Here is a 16,499-nt window from a genome sequence, read left to right on the forward strand (position 1 = left end):
CTCCCTCTCCTCATTCTCTCTCTGCAGGACCTTCTCCTGTTCCAAGGCTATCTCCTTGTTCTCTCTCTCATGTTCCAAAGCTTTTTCCCTCTCCTCTCTTTCTTTCTCCATGGCTCTTTCTTTCTCAAGGGCTTTCGCACGTTCAATTATTTCTTGCTTCAAAGCCCTCGCCTTCTCCTCCCTCTCTTTCTCCCTCTCCTCCCGTTCCAAAGCTTTCTGCCGCTCTAGCTCCAAAGCTTTCTCCCTCTCCAACAGTTCTCGCTCCAAGGATTTCTCCCTTTCCTGCCTCTCTCGCTCCAAAGCTTTCTCCCTTTCCACCCGCTCCAGAGCCCTTTCCCTCTCCTCCCTCTCTTGCTCCAAAGCTCGCTCTCGTTCCATGGCTCTCTGCTTTTCTAACTGCATAGCCTTCTCTCTAACAAGCTCCAGGGCTTTCTCTCTTGCCATAGCCTTCTCTCCCTCTTCCCTCTCTTTCTCCAAAGCCTCTCAGTCTCCTCCCTTTCTGCCTCCAAAGCCTTTTCCCTTTCCTTCCTTTCTGCCTCCAAAGCCTTCTCCCTCCCTCGCTCCAAAGCTCTTTCCCTATTTTGCTCCACGGCACGCTGTTGCTCAAATATTCTCTGCCTCTCCAGTTTTTCCTGCTCTACAGCTCTAAGTCTGTCTTGCTCAAGGGCTTTTTCTCTTTCCCTCTCTGCCTGCAGCTCCTTTTCCTTGTTTTCTTGTTGCCATGCAGCATCTCGCTCTTCCATAATAGTGGGCCTAAGCACACTCACAGGAACTTCACTGTGGGGGAGATGGCCTCCAAGGACTCCCTGGTTGGTTACTGTAACCTGTCTGGGGAAGGGCAAACTGGCTGCAGCATTGGTTGTGTGGGTGATGGCAGACACTATGCCCTCTTGAGGACCTCTACCAGAAGACATTGTTGCAGTTGCAGCATTGTTGTCCTGTCTCTCTGCATCCCCACGTCCATGCCACCCAACTCCAGAGAAAGCCCCCTCTGATGCCATCTTGCGTGCCAGCAGGGTCAGTGGGCCAGGCTTGCGCTCTGCATTGCTTTGTGGCTCTGGGCTGCTACTACGACTGCCACTGCTAGAGGAGCCAGAGCTGGAGGTACTGGAAGTACACTGCCTAGCTGGGGGCTCACCTGGACTAGGGGGGCTTTGTTTAGGTGTATCAGGCAGTGGGAATGATAACTCTGGGGGAGGGGAGGGAGGAGGGGTAGGCTGTCGAAGCTGCGGAGACAACAGGGGGGGAATGTGCTGTGGGTGTTGGTGGGATCCTCCAGACCTCGCTCTTGCTAATTGGCCTCTTGGTGGCTCTACTAGATTCCTCCTCCTGGCACCGCTATCCCAGTCCTCATCAGCGCCGTCATCATCGCCATCTGCTGGGACTTGACTAAAGGTTGGGACTCTCTCCGGTCGCTGCTCGCCACCAGCAACACGCACAGCCAGAGAGGCAACGGCAGCAGGGGCAGAGGTAGGCGAGGTAGGAGCAGGTGGACCAGACACATGGCCATCTCTGGACATGTGCCCCTCTCCATCGCTTGCTGGGCCTGCTAGTCCCTCTCCCTCGGAGGGGCCAAGAAGCTTGAGCTGGTCAACCAACACGGGTGCGACATCCTGATGAGGACAGAAAGGGTGTTGAGATTGAGTTTGTTGCAGGACTATGCCAGAGTTTCTCCCATGCAAGCAATTGTTCAAGCATTCATTAAACTGCATGCAAGATCACGTCAATCATGCAAGATTCTCATACATGCAAGCTTTTCTCACACATGCAAGTTGTACAACAGGAGACTTAAAAAACGAAAGTATACAGCGATTAGTCTGCAACTAACCGGGTCTGGGGCAGCACAGGCAGAGCTGTTATTGTCCTGTGTGTGGTCCTCTTGGTCTGTATCTGGAAAAACATAGTAGTGATATGTAAGAGGGGAAAGTAACCTGAGCAAGAGATGAGTAGTTGATCTGATTTGATACACAAACAAAGCTTTCTCAGTAAAGGCATGGAGCTGGCATGGAAACTACTCAAGCTTAAACTCCAAGCCAATATGTACAGGTGAGGGGGGGCACTGCCAACTTACCATCATCTTCGACTGCTTCCCGGGCCTCTCTCTCCAGACGCTGCCTCAAGAGCTCCTGCTGTTTCGCCAAATACTGCTTTATGAAGCTGTTCTGGCTCATCTCTTCACCAATCTGAAATACACAGACTAATAAAATCCTTGCCCATAACCATCATCTTGAAGAAGTAATCAGAGAAACTGCCAAATATCTACACAAGGAGACGATTTAAATATGTTATGGTTCATTGGAAGAAAAAAAATTTTTTAAATAAGGAAGAAAGTCACAATATATACTCCCAACAATTGAATGGGTAAACCTAACCAATGTTTCTGCAACGCAGTGCATTCTTCATGGTGCTAAAACATGATCCTTGCTATGCAACATCTTGATAGGTCTTACCTGGGAGTTTGGCTGCAGTCCTATGTGATGGTGTGAAGTTCTCTGGAGGTTCTCCAGCATGAGAGCCTGTCACAAACATAAGAAATGATGACAAATAGAAAACACAGTAAACAACCTTTTACACCCTAAATAATTAGTCATTGTTGTATTGCATCTGATAGTCATGTTGTTGAGTTAGCTCCACGATGTGCTCAGAGGAAAGCACTCACATGGCAGACAGGCATGTGTGAACCAGTATCTGGGCCAAGGAGGAGCCGATGAATATCGTCCTCCTCGGCCCAGATACTGGTCATACTGGTTCAACAGGCATGCAACAGTCACTGTTCTGCAAAACATCAAAGTCAAGATCAAAGTTTCATAGTCGTAGAAGAAGCGTAGACTGGCCGATATAATAGGCTACACATTTCTTTATGATACATTTAAAAACAGCGTGTTTGTTAGCTGTTGCATCTCACGCTACTTGCAATTCACTTGGATGGCTAACATTACATCTTCTAATTATACAATTAAACAAGGCACAAAACCATTTAACTTTTTACTATTCATTAATTATTTGGTTTACTACGCTTCCCCAACGCGTACTTGTTTAAAGTACAGTAAATAGTAAGTTACCTTGCAGGCGCGTCCACGTTGTATAACCCCCCCCCAACACACACACACTTGTGCACATCAACAAAGCGATGACGCTGCCGCGGTTGATAAAACTAGTTATCACCAGCAATAGCTACCTACCAGACGTGTCTCACATAAACAACACACGTCCATTTAAACTTTGGTTAACAATTTATTTATCAAACGAGCAATTTAAAATGGTACAACATAGCACAAAGCTTCCAACGACGACAAAACATCAACACCACATAAAGTAAGCAGCACACATATTTTTTTTCACAAACTAGTCAAGAACTCCGGCCTGCAAGACAAGCATCCGCCAGTCTCTACTAGCCAACACCGAGGTTTAGCGACTGCATGTTATAAATGGTCTCAAATACTTAACGAAACGTACCCCTTTGAGTCTCTTAATGAGAGCATTTTTCTGTCCGCTTTTAGGAAGCCCGCGCTCCTCTAAAGCAGCTTTCAAATCCGCCACGCGAAGAGATTGTAGGGGCCTCCCGTCCAGCTTAACGTCTTCGAGGTCCGCCATTTTCCCCTTTCCACTCGTTCGCGTCAGCAACGCCTTCCTTCTACTAACGTCAGAGTAGACAACTTCCGGTAAAAGTGTAAACGGAATCATTGGTTGTATTACAAATTCTTAGATTTTATTAAAATAAGACACATAAATTAGATGGTGGATTGTTATCCATACAAGCTATTCACTGTGAACATGCAGAAATAAGATACCTAAACATTCTTTTGAAAATGTCCTTTCCCAGATTGTTATTTGTGCCAACAGGGGGAACTCTTTCACATGTCCAAATAATCTGTGGGTCGTGTCAAGGGAGATGGGTCTGAACACAGACAGAAGGGGTAACCATAATTATATTTGGTCTGACTGTGATCAGAGTCAGGAGAAACCAGAGAGAAAGAGGAAGAGAGAGGCCCAACTCAGCGGAAAATCTGTCTCCCTCCAGCAGCTGGCTATTTTTCGTTGTTTCCCACAGCAAGCAAGGAGTTTTTGTATGGAGGTCACCGAGTTATCCTGTTAACTTTTGTGCCGAATCCACTGCGGTGTTTCAGGTACAACGTTTATGGTCATGTTGTAGAAGTGTGTAGGAGGGCGTTTCCAAGATGGGGAAGTGTGCAGGAGAACATGGGACAGAGGATTGTGTAGTTTCGGTGGTTTAGTTGGAAGGGGGTTTTATTATTATTATTTTATTTTTTATGAAATAGTGGTATAGGTGTAGGGTTAGTTGGTGGTGCAATTTTTTCCTTTTCCCACTTTTTTATTTTTGTATCACAAAATGTAACGTGATTGAACACACACTACCGCACAGTAGGTGGAGGCAAACAAACAAAATGTGCGAACGCCATGATACCAATGAAGAAGAAGAATACAGCGCCAGCACAGATAGAACAATGAGACAGATATTTCACTGGATGTATACATTTGAAACATCCGGTTGGCGTTTGCACTCACTACCAAATATGGTAGTGAGAGGAAGCCCAGTGGCCAGTAGTGGGAGTAGATGGATTATGGCCGACATTCTGATAATTTACTCATTGGTGAAACATTTGATCTCAATACAGTTTACTGTTCCAAAAACTGCAATCTGTTAGGAACAGAGTGGACAACGTTTTGTAGGCTTTAGCCTTTGCCAAAGTTTCAAAAAATGGTGTTGTTTAGGAGTGCAAAGGCGAATTGAGTTACTGCACACGTGCACTTCAAAGTAGGCGTTCCCCAACGGAAATATGCAAAATTATGATAGAACGCGCCAATAGAAAGATGGCGGAAGTGGATGATGAAGTGAATTCTGAATCTAATGGCGGTAGAATCAAGGAGAATTTAATATTGTCCAAAAGAATGGAAAACGGAGTAAAGTAGAGTACAGTGAAGAGAAAAAAATATATATATATATAAATATAATGTCAATTCGTATATTGTAGGAGTAAGGTTTGTAAATGAGGAGCAGCTGATAGAATTACCAGTCTTGAGGAATCCATTTGAGATAGTGCTGGGTAGAGTGAAGGCTGTGAGGATCACGAGAGGCGGGCTTGTTTAGATTTTTTGTGCTTCTGAGGATCAGACGAAACGTGTGTTGCATTTCAACCGATTTGATACGTTTTAAGTGTCGTGTGTGTCTCTTAGGAACAGGGCACCCCTCAAGGGGGTTATATCTGGAGTCTCGTGGGAAGTAGATGTTGAAGAGATTAAAAATATTCCTGGAGTGATTGATGCACGTCGGATGAATAGTGTGGTGAATGAAGAAAACGTGAAGAGTCTATCTGTTCTTTTATTTTTTTTATATGGAGTCTCTCCCTACTCAAGCGCAGTTAGGGTATATTAACTACAGAGTCAGAGCATTTATCCCAATACCAATGCAGTGTGATCATTGTAAAGTGTTTGGTCATGTTTCAAGGGTTTGCAGAAGGGAGAAGCCGAGATGTCCAAGTTGTGGAAAATATCCTATTATGTGTTATAAAAGTGATGAAAATGTGACATGTTGCAATTGTGGTGGGAACCATGAAGCCACATCTTTCTAATGCCCCACAAGAGTGAAAGAGAATGAGGTGGTCAAAGGCAGGGCTATCCAGAGCATATCATATGCAGCAGCTGTTAAAAGGGTTAAGGGTTTGAATGGTGCACTTGAAGAGTCCATGGTGGTGGATAGGCCTTCACTGTATGGGTTGCCTTTCACCAGCAGGATCCTGACATTGTAAAGGTTAAGAAGGTGGACTTTATGGCCTTTATAGCTATGGTGATAAATGGCACTGCCAAGGTGGAGAGAAGGTCCAGGAAGAAATAAATCATTGTGGAGGTGGCGGAGCGGTTCCTGGGGCTGAAAGATTTCTCGGCGAAGGAATATTGTCACAAGCCATACCACCCTCTCAGGCCCTAGAGCCTGAGAAGGGTGATATGGAGAATTGAAAGAAGGATTGTTTTGTCAATGTACTATTTTTATTTGGGTGGATTAAGTTAGTTTCCCTATCACATATGGATTTTCTTTTTACCTTGTTTCGGTTTCAACACGTCCAGTTGGTGGCGGCAATACACCTTTTTGGGTTGTAGTCCGCCATAAAACCCACCGAAGAAGAAGAACGCGCCAATAGGATCTCGCTAGCTCGTTCATGGCTCTGCCCACCTTCTTGCTTGTTCTGCCCGTTATGGCTCATATGTTCCCATTTGAAACGACAGGCTGTGGTCTATCTTGGTTTAGTTATAAATATATTTGGTGCCAGTGCTGCTCGGCTCAGTTGGAGGTTTCAACATGTTGAAAATAAGAAGAACGTGACTTGTAAAAAACGGTGCATGGTGAGGAATAATGTGTTTTAGATATCTGAGCATGTCTGGTGGTAATTTTCCATATCAAACGTTACCGGCGTTCGGTACACAACTAACTAGCCACCATACAAAGAAGGAAGTGCCATTACTGTCTAAGTTAGCTACTGTTGTGGTCGAAGCAGATAGAATAAACACAAAGAACTGGTTACGATAGCCAGCTATCTATATGACATGATCGAAGAGGGATGTCCAAGTTCGGTGGTAACTAGCCCTTCATCATGACTATCAGTTCCATTACATTACACATACAAGTAATTGGACGAAGGCGTCTTCTGTGGGGTGGGGGGTTGTTTAGAGTCGCGTCGCTTGTGGTACGGTTTTGGAAGCATAAGGATCTTTCATATCGGCCAGAAATAATATTCCAAAAACAAAAGGTAAAATTGATACACCTTTTATAGGGTTCCCACACGGCCATATTTCCATGTTACAGAGCTTGCTTACGGAAGACGGAGTGGACTACCAGTGCTAATTAGCTGTCTGCATCTCAAACACCTGTGTGCGGAACACAGACGCCACAAACATGTTGTCCCTTGAAAAATAGTCGGCTGCAGCTGTGTTAAAACAGTGTATGGCACAGGAGGTTGGTGGTACCTTAATTGGGGAGGACGGGCTCGTGGTAATGACATTCCATTTGCTCTGTTCTAACCGTTATTATGACCTGCCCTCCCCTGAGCAGCCTCCTGTGGTGTACAGTAAGTGTGTATTTTGCATTTGTGAAAGAGGGATTTATGTTTCTAGAATGTAGCGCAATTGAGAATCGATTCACGTTTAGATGTATTTGGCTGTTTTGCCTTCCAGAGCCAATTTTCCCTTTAAACAGAACATGTAAGGTCCTTGGACTAAGGATTAATGTTAGGCTCCTTTAGTCCAACATTGGGCTAGGTGGTAACTAACATATCCTGATCCTGTAACTATTAGGCTAGCTATTTGGACATCTCATCTGTTTATGTAAACATGACATGAGACATTTATTTACCATATCTTTATTATTCTGTTTTTCCAAAGATGTCCTGGTTCTTCCATGTCAATCAAGGCTCAAACCAGCAGCCCCCTGGCATGATGCCCCCAGCTGCTGGCACCCTGTCCAGCAACACACACTATCCCAACATCAGTAGCAACACACTGGATACAGCTAACACTGCTGGACAGGGTTGGCTCTGCGCACAGTCCAGTTCGTCTTCACCCAGCCAGGCAGACTTTCCGTCAGTACCACAGGGTTTAGTGCCTCCCAGCTTGGAGAACCTATCTTGTACCTCTCTGAACTCAGCGGCAGGCAGAGAGCCCCTGCCACTCTCCTATGTAACTCTTCAGGAGCAGCGTTGTGTATTGAGCTGGTTCCTGAGCTGGGGCACTGCCCAGAGGGAACGGTTTCTGCAGGACCTGTTGGGGAAAGCTGTGCCAGGGAAAGTGTGTACCCTCCTCGAGTCGCTCAATACGCTACAGGTACAACCCATCTTGCTATTACAATTATGTAATGGTTTGTCCTCCAGATACCAGTTACTCCAGTTACTAGTAATGTAACAGTCATGTTGATCTCATTTGCACTGAAACCCTCACCACCATCTGTTCCTTTCTGATTCTAGGTTAAGGACAGCCCACCAAATATCTTTGAGTGCCAACTGCGCCTCTGGACCCAATGGTTTGAGTCATGGAGTGAGGAGGAGAGGAACAGTTTCCTGCACATTCTAGAAGAGAGGGACCCGATCTTTGTTGCCCACTTCTACAGAGGTGTAGCTGGGACAGCAGGCAGGGATTGAGGGATACGGGAGAAGAGGGTGTAGAATGGATAGACAATGCGTGGGTGGTAGACAGATAGAAACAAGTCAAGTTGGAGTGGTACATGGGGAAGCATATGTGTGGAGACAGTGAAGAACGGGGGGGTGGTTAAGAGCGTTGGGCCGGTAACTGAAAGGTCGCTGGTTCGAATCCCCGAGCCAACTAGGTGAAAATTTTTGATGTGCCCCTAGGTGAAAAATGTCGATGTGCCCTTGAGCTAGGCACTTAACCCTAATTGCTCCTGTAAGTCGCTCTGGATAAGAGCGTCTGCTAAATGACTAAAATATAAATGTAAAATCATTTTTTCTGGCTAGGGCTGAGATGAATCTAGTAAAGTATGAGAAAGCCCTTATAGTATTGATACATATTCTGTTGATGACATACTTGTGGGTAGTACAGGAGAAGACATGGACTGAATAAGGTGAACATATTCATTTAATTCTCAATTACCAAACTAATGGATAGATGTAATATCCTTATTGATCAACCCTTTGCTCTTCTCTCAGTGCAGTTACACCACAGCTGTGTTCAGGTAAAATGGAGTGAGTGTAGACTAGAGGTAGATAAATAAGTGTGAGAGACCAGGGCCAATTCTGTTACCAGTGGGAATGCTTATACTTCTGTAATGATCTTGAGCAGTTTTCTACAATGCCAGAAATAAAATGCTATTTCATAGATCAGGTGCCATATTTTATTTGTTGAATGATTGAAAATGCATAATTGAAATAACATAATCTTGAATCAACACCACAGAAATGATTACATTTTTAAAGATGATTCTACGTGAAGATTTTATACTGAAATTAATTTGATGTCAAATGCAATATCTCTACTGTATCCATGACACTGAGCCAACACGAGTTAAGACAATCGGAGCATCCTCATCATTAGTCTCCAGACAGGTATTGAAGAATGGATATAGTTTATCCGTGAATCTATTGCCTGTGAATGTATGGAGAAGAGACCTGGTATCTGCATTGTAGAAAGAGACCTCTCCCTTCTTGTAGTCCAATAGTATTCCAAACTTCTGGGGGAGTGCAGACAGCTGAATGTCAAGTGGACGAGCTGCAAGGGCTTTGAGCGCACCTTGTTTCGTCAAGATCATGGTCCAGTAGCCATCTGCTGGTTTTAGTTTCAGCTGCCCCTTCCTATTAGCTGATCCGCTGGCAACTCCGATGTTGTAACATGTCTTCCCAGCCACTTCAACCTCCCAGTAATTTCTCCCCCTGTTAAACCCAGTCTTTCCAAGAGCAGCAAGAGACAAGTCATACCGCCCTGGATTGTTGGGGACATTACGTCGCTGTTGTGCTACAGACATTTCTGTCTCATCCAGTGACAGAATGATTTTAGGATGGGCTGTGTCCGGGTCTAAGGCCACCTTAGCTGTGGGTAGAGAGGAATGGATATAGTAATAGTCTACTGCACAGAGCCAGACATTCATGCAATATGCTTCACACATGTACATCCATTCAATGTTGATATGTCAATTATCTTCCAGACTTACAGCTATGGACAATCGTTTCTGGATCGACCTGAAGATCTAAGAGAAGAGTGCAACCCAAAGACATTGTATTAATTCACAATAAAAGCCTTGACATGTTTTTGTCTGACAAAGGTAAAAAGACACATCTTACCTTGTAAATTCATCTTGAGTTTGTCATTCTCGTCTTGCAAACCTTTATAGAGTGAAAGGAGGGGCGAGAGAGAAATAGCTTGAGACAACAAACGAGACAACTCACGAGACAACTCCTCAAAATTATTTGCAGTATTGAAGGCTATTGTTGAACTCTTTTACATGTTCAGTGTTTGGTTTACATTATAATCACTGTCCTATTGATTGGTCGCTGATAATACGAATATCTCACTCTTATTTATCCCCTGTAGTCTGGCATTGTCATCCTTGCTGTCTCTGAGTTGCTGCTGCAGTCTATTGAAGGCTGCCTCCTTCTCTCGCAATTGCTGCTGCAGTTTAAGCAAGTCCTCTTGGTTTTGATCGTTTTGTCGCTGTACCTCTGGGTGATACATGTTGTTCAGTACACCACATTCAGCAAATCATTTACATCTATTGAAACTGTTAACGAAGTACAATGAAAATCTCACCATTGCACCTGTGCTGGATTTCATCACATTCCATTTTCATTTCCTTCTGTAATTTCTCCAGCTCTAAAAAGAGATGAAAGAGAGAAGTTCAAATATTTCCCCCCAAGATGACCAGAAAGGCTTTCAGGGACCTGTGTGTCACACCTCTATTTCTGGAGTCCAGTCTTGAATTCAGCTTCTCCTTGGCTTTAAGTTGTTTCTGTAGCTCTGGGTTGAAGGAAAGCAAAATGAATCATAATGACTATAGACAGAACGACTCCCCAAACCCTTGTATTTTTAACACTATTCAATGTGATATTTTGATGATTATACATAAGTGGAACATGAGACAAAATAGACAAACCAGAGATTTCTGCTGCAGTTTCATCTTTGGCTTTTGAAGCTTCCGTTCGTATGGCTTTCATTTCTTTCTGGAGTTCAATGATCTTCAGAACTGAAAGAACAGAACAAAAAGGCACTGTGTAATTCAATACTAACATCAAACACTGGTATTCAACTTTTTATAAGATTATAAATGTTGAATGACTTCTAAAAATGACTCGTCAACATACTCTGTTCTGCATTTTTGGCATCCACAGCTCTCAGTTGTGTAGCATTGTCTTCAAGCTGCTTGCTCTTCTGCTTCAGTAGACTCTGTAGCTCTGAGGAGGAAAGACATTTATATATCTTACCATTTATACTCTACCCTGTGTTAAATAAAGGTAGACTGCGAAATGAAGTTGCCACGAGCAGCACAAGAGATGTTGAGATGAGCGAGATGCAACGCTTCGTTCTCACACATTATCTGCGCCTGTGCTCGGTTTCGCTTCACGCTGTTCACAGCGTTGTAGCCAGGACACCAAAACAGCGGAGAAGTTAAGCCTTACGCTTCAACGCTTTTAGTTGTTGTGGAAATGTACTTTCTGCATCAACGTCATATCGCTGAGTCTACCGCTAAAATAGCATCCACTTCAACTCAATTCTTTATTTGCGTCAACCCAACAAGACGATCAATAGTGTTTTAAGGAAGCCCAATTTACCTTCGATCTTGTCAGCACTTGTCTGTTTGAGCTCTGATAATGTTCTCTCTAACTCTGTCACTTTGTTACGAAGTCCCATGATCTCTGCAACTGAAAAAGAAAAGCACGCCACTCTGGATGAAGCATTCAGAAACCGTAGAAATTATTGACTTGTAGATAAACTCCTGGAAACATGCTTGACAACTTACTGAGTTGTGGAATTCTACTGCCTGTTTCTTTCAGCTCCTCTTTCTTTTCATTCAGCTGGTCTCTCGTCTCCTGTAGTTGATTCTCTAGCTCTATGAGACACAAACATTATTTCAAATGTTCTCCTCTTTCCACCACAACGTTTTCTATTACACGGTATGCCTACAAAAAGCTCTTAGTGGTGAATATAAGGATAATAAACTCTCCAGCGTGACTTTAAGACTATTACTGAGGATAAAGAAAAATTACAATAGCACTCACCAGCAATCTTGCCCTCAGATGTCTGATTGAACTCTAATTCTTGCCTCTGTAATCTTGTGACTTGATTTTGGAGTGCAATGATCTGCAGAACTAAATGAGCAGGGGGATGCAGGATGTCACAACATTCAACAATTGTTACCTTCATAATTCTCCCAATTTAAAAGGGATAATTCACCCTGAAATGAAATGTGATGTACTACATCATCATGGTATGGTTCTCGTCATTAGAGATACAGAGAGCTCCAAAAGTATGTACAGTGACACGTTTTGTGGTTGTTTTGGCTCTGTACTCCAGAACTTTGGATTTGGAATGAAACAATGACTATGAGGTTAAAGTACAAACTGTCAGCTTTAAGTTGTGGGTATTTTCATCCATATCTGGTGAACCATTTAAAAATTACATCACTTTCTGTACATAGTCCCCCCATTTTAGGGGACCAAAAGTATTTGGACAAATTCACTTATGTGTATTAAAGTAGTGAAAAGTTTTGTATTTGGTCCCATATTCCTAGCACGCAATGATTACATCAAGCTTGTGACTCTACAAACTTGTTGGATGCATTTGAGGTTTGTTTTGGTTGTGTTTCAGATTATTTTGTGCCCAACAGAAATTAATTAATTAATTAATGTATTGTGTTATTTTGGAGTTGCTTTTATTGTAAATAAGAATATAATATGTCTCGAAACACTTTTACATTAATGTGGATGCTACCATGATTATGGATAATCCTAAATGAATCAAGAAAGTTACAGAGGCATACGAGAGACACACGAGACTACCACGTTGAACATGGTGAAAATATACACTCCTTAATTGATAGTGCAGTTTGTTTCTGCGATTTTACAGCTAGCTAGATACTTCACATGCTGATATTGACATTGGTATTATTGTGTGTAACTACGTTTGCTAGCTAGCTACATAGCTAGCTAACTAGCAAGCTTGAACAGAGCGAGAGAGCACTGGATTGTGAGTTTTGTAGTCAATTTAGCTGTAAAAGATTTCAACGATTTTCAGATGTTGCTCCCAATCTTGACAAAGTGAAAAATGTGTAAACAAAAAACATTTGTTCTCGCATATTAGAGTTATTTAACATCGTAAATCATAAGAATTAGTGGTTTTAGGAGGATAATTCCTTTAACGAACCTAAGTAAAGTAGAATATCCAAATCACGATAGCAGCCAACCCAGAAATCATCAGGCTTTTCAAACTCACTTTGTTTACAGTTTCCATTGTTCTTCTCCTCGATTGTGGCAATCAATTCATCCAGTTCATTCTCAAGCGCTGTGGACAAGAATAATTGAAGAGCTTGAATGTTACAAGCATAATGGGATTGGAAAACTCCATGAATGGGCAAAATCCAGTGTATTTCCATCACACCATCCTATATGTCTACCAGTGAAGGACTATCCCTTTGAGGAAACATGATAACTATTTGTATTGGTCTTATGTGCTGAACACACAGTGACTCCTATGTTCTTCAGAACGCCTGCTACTCACCAGCAATCTGGTCAAAGTTTGTCCCATTGCTAACTCCTTTCTGCAGGTTCAAGATCTCATTCTGTATTGCTATGATCCTTAGAACTGCAACAAACAAACACCTTAACAATTTGAGGAATATCATATACAGAGAAATACTGAGCAGGCTGGGCCTAAATGGTAAAAGCTGTCTGTTCAACTGAAAACAGACTCTATAATGGCAAAGGCTAAATAAAACTCACCATTCTCTGGTTGAGGAGCATTATCCTCCAGTTCCTGTGTTTTCTTTGCCAGTTCTTTGATCTTCTCATCCAGCAACTTCTGGAGCTCTGAAAGACGAGGAAAAATCATGACGGGATCAACGCTAACATATCTTTAGAAACAAACATGATTTGCTATGAATAATGAGCGGCAACAGGGATACTCACCATTGATCTTAGCTGCAGAAGTCACAGTTCTCTTCTTTAGATCGTCTACCTCATTAGTCAGCGTCCATACCTCAAGAACTGACAGAACACATTGAAATGAGCTGAGTAACGAGACTACTCGACTCATTCATCTGTGAGCACTGATGTACATTTATCCACTCACCAAGTTTGTCGTTGTATCCAGTTACATTGTCCAGTTTATTCAGTGAAGCACCAAGCTTATCTTGCAGACCTGTGAGAGACCAATACAAATCAGCTTTTAACTAAGTTCTATTCAATAGGGTTCTATTATGTCGATCCCTCAGTGTCATCAGCAAAAAGTAGAGAGAGGTGAAGCTCACTGTCATATCTGTCCTGGAGTCCAGAGCACTGTGCATCCTTATCGCCCAGCCTCTTCTCCAGGTCTGGTTTGAGAAAATAATATTAGACTGATGAGATGTGTGCTTCTGTTTCTTTACCTGTAGTTGTGATTCAAGCAGCTATGCTCACCAAGTGTCTAGTTACACAAACTGGTGAACCAGACTAATATCAGAAGAACCTGATCTTGGCTTACCTTTGTTCTGGGCCTGACATCTGGCGCTATCTTCCTCTCTGGCCTGTAGTTGTTCCTGAAGCGCTGTAATTCAAGTACTAACGTTAGCATATTGCTACATATAATCGGTACATCATAATGACTATACATGCAACATTTCCCTCAAATCCATTTATTTTTAACATTATTCAACATGTGAGATTTTGATAATTATACACACAGTTGAAGTTGGAAGTTTATTTACACCTTAGCCAAATACATTTAAATTCAGTTTTTCACAATTCCTGACATTTAATCCTAGTAATAATTCCCTGTCTTAGGTCAGGTAGGATCACCACTTTATTTTAAGAACGTGAAATGTCAGAATAATGGTAGAGAGAATGATTTATTTCAGCTTTTATTTCTTTCATCACATTCCCAGTGGGTCAGAAGTTTACATACACTCAATTAGTATTTGGTAGCATTGCCTTTAAATTGTTTAACTTGGGTCAAACGTTTTGGGTAGCCTTCCACAAGCATCCCACAATAAGTTGGCCCATTCCTCCTGACAGAGCTGGTGTAACTGAGTCAGGTTTGTAGGCCTCCTTGCTCGCACACACTTTTTCAGTTCTGCCCACACATTTTCTATAGGGTTGAGGTCAGGGCTTTGTGATGGCCACTCCAATACCTTGACTTTGTTGTCCTTAAGCCATTTTGGCACAACTTTGGAAGTATGCTTGGGGTCATTGTCCATTTGGAAGACCCATTTGCGACCAAGCTTTAACTTCCTGACTGATGTCTTGAGATGTTGCTTCAATATATCCACATAATTTTCTTTCCTCATAATGCCATCTATTTTGTGAAGTGCACCAGTCCCTCCTGCAGCAAAGCACCCCCACAGCATGATGCTGCCACCCCCGTGCTTCACGGTTGGGATGGTGTTCTTCTTTTTGCAAGTCCCCCTTTTTTCCTCCAAACATAACGATGGTCATTATGGGCAAACATTTATCCAAAAAGGAAGATCTTTGTCCCCATGTGCAGTTGCAAACCTTAGTCTGGATTTTTTTATGGCGGTTTTGGAGCAGTGGCTTCTTCCTTGCTGTGCGGCCTTTCAGGTTATGTTGATATAGGACTAGTTTTACTGTGGATATAGATACTTTTGTACCTGTTTGCTGTTGTTCTGGGACTGGAATTGTGATACAGTGAATTATAAGTGAAATAATCTGTCTGTAAACAATTGTTGGAAAAATTACTTGTGTCATGCACAAAGTAGATGTCCTAACCGACTTGCCAAAACTATAGTTTGTTAACAAGACATTTGTGGAGTGGTTGAAAAATGTGTTTTAATGAGTTTTAGTGACTCCAACCTAAGTGTATGTAAACTTCCGACTTCAACTGTAAATGGAACATGAGACATAGACAAACCAGAGATGTCTTGTGCGGTTTCATCTTTAGTTTTTGAACCTTCCATCCGTATCTCATTCATTTGTTTCTGCAGTTCAATAATCTTCAGAACTGAAAGAACAGAACAGAACAGAAAGTCACTGTGTAATTTCATACTAACATCAAATACTGGTATTTAACTTTTTAGAAGATTATAAATGTTTAATTATTATTTTATAAATACTCTTGTCAACATACTTTGTTCTGCGTTTTTGGCATCCACAGCCCTCAGGTGTGTAGTGTTGTCTTCAAGCTGTTTTCTCTTCTCCTTCAGTAGACTCTGTATATCTGAGGAGGAAAGACATTTATTTACAGTGCATTCAGAAAGTATTAAGACCCTTTGACTTTTCCCACATTTTGTTATGTTACAGCCTTCTAAAATTGATTAAATAGTTTTTACCCTCATCTACACACACAATACCCCATAATGACAAAGCAAAAACAGGTTTTTAGAAATGTTTGCAAATGTATTAAAAATAAAAAACGGAAATATCACATTTACATAAGTATTCAGACCATTTACTCAGTACTTTGTTGAAGCACCTTTGGCAGCGATTACAGTCTTCTTGGGTATGACGCTACAAGCTTGGCACACCTGTATTTGGGGAGTTTCTCCCTTTCTTCTCTGTAGATCCACTCAAGCTCTGTCAGGTCTGATGGGGAGCGTCCTGCACAGCTATATTCAGGTCTCTCCAGAGATGTTCGATCATGTTCAAGTCCGGGCTCTGGTTGGGCCACTCAAGGACATTCAGAGACTTGTCCCGAAGCCACTCCTGCGTTGTCTTGACCGTGTGCTTAGGGTCGTTGTCCTATTGGAAGGTGCGTTGATGAGCAGGTTTTCATCAAGGATCTCTCTGTACTTTGCTCCGTTCATCTTTCCCTCGATCCTGACTAGTCTCCCAGTCCCT

At 42.5% G+C, this 16,499-nt stretch overlaps 3 protein-coding genes across 4 annotated transcripts in view; 1 reads left to right on the forward strand and 2 right to left on the reverse strand.

Moving 5' to 3' along the window:
- Positions 1 to 94: 94 nt before the first annotated feature.
- On the reverse strand, positions 95 to 3,615 carry LOC123481532 (MAP7 domain-containing protein 1-like). The gene is made up of 5 exons (XM_045205905.1): positions 3,457 to 3,615; positions 2,451 to 2,516; positions 2,072 to 2,183; positions 1,829 to 1,890; positions 95 to 1,613 (listed from the first exon to the last, which is right to left on the reverse strand). Exons 1-5 carry the CDS (start codon positions 3,592 to 3,594, stop codon positions 393 to 395), a joined length of 1,599 nt encoding a protein of 532 aa, XP_045061840.1. The 5' UTR covers positions 3,595 to 3,615; the 3' UTR covers positions 95 to 392.
- Positions 3,616 to 6,209: 2,594 nt separating this feature from the next.
- On the forward strand, positions 6,210 to 8,843 carry LOC121535639 (uncharacterized protein C14orf119 homolog). The gene is made up of 3 exons (XM_041842878.2): positions 6,210 to 6,360; positions 7,396 to 7,833; positions 7,974 to 8,843. The coding sequence occupies exons 1-3, from the start codon at positions 6,358 to 6,360 to the stop codon at positions 8,145 to 8,147; spliced, it is 615 nt and encodes a 204-aa protein (XP_041698812.1). The 5' UTR covers positions 6,210 to 6,357; the 3' UTR covers positions 8,148 to 8,843.
- LOC121535637 (putative leucine-rich repeat-containing protein DDB_G0290503) overlaps positions 8,844 to 16,499 on the reverse strand; it is a 63,013-nt gene continuing 55,357 nt past the window's right edge. For both annotated transcript variants that reach the window (XM_045205907.1, XM_045205906.1), the window contains 20 exons: positions 15,790 to 15,879; positions 15,574 to 15,663; positions 14,191 to 14,253; positions 13,979 to 14,041; positions 13,801 to 13,869; positions 13,638 to 13,715; positions 13,452 to 13,538; positions 13,231 to 13,314; positions 12,946 to 13,014; positions 11,733 to 11,822; positions 11,474 to 11,563; positions 11,286 to 11,375; positions 10,818 to 10,907; positions 10,610 to 10,699; positions 10,411 to 10,473; positions 10,267 to 10,329; positions 10,032 to 10,178; positions 9,801 to 9,842; positions 9,671 to 9,706; positions 8,844 to 9,549 (listed from right to left, as the gene is read on the reverse strand). In XM_045205907.1, the coding sequence (XP_045061842.1) occupies positions 8,996 to 9,549; positions 9,671 to 9,706; positions 9,801 to 9,842; positions 10,032 to 10,178; positions 10,267 to 10,329; positions 10,411 to 10,473; positions 10,610 to 10,699; positions 10,818 to 10,907; positions 11,286 to 11,375; positions 11,474 to 11,563; positions 11,733 to 11,822; positions 12,946 to 13,014; positions 13,231 to 13,314; positions 13,452 to 13,538; positions 13,638 to 13,715; positions 13,801 to 13,869; positions 13,979 to 14,041; positions 14,191 to 14,253; positions 15,574 to 15,663; positions 15,790 to 15,879 (2,048 nt within the window). In that variant the 3' untranslated portion in view covers positions 8,844 to 8,995. The remainder of the gene's footprint in view (positions 9,550 to 9,670; positions 9,707 to 9,800; positions 9,843 to 10,031; positions 10,179 to 10,266; positions 10,330 to 10,410; positions 10,474 to 10,609; positions 10,700 to 10,817; positions 10,908 to 11,285; positions 11,376 to 11,473; positions 11,564 to 11,732; positions 11,823 to 12,945; positions 13,015 to 13,230; positions 13,315 to 13,451; positions 13,539 to 13,637; positions 13,716 to 13,800; positions 13,870 to 13,978; positions 14,042 to 14,190; positions 14,254 to 15,573; positions 15,664 to 15,789; positions 15,880 to 16,499) is intronic.

The sequence above is a fragment of the Coregonus clupeaformis genome, chromosome 21, assembly GCF_020615455.1.
Source record: "Coregonus clupeaformis isolate EN_2021a chromosome 21, ASM2061545v1, whole genome shotgun sequence".
Taxonomy (NCBI): Eukaryota; Metazoa; Chordata; class Actinopteri; order Salmoniformes; family Salmonidae; genus Coregonus; species Coregonus clupeaformis.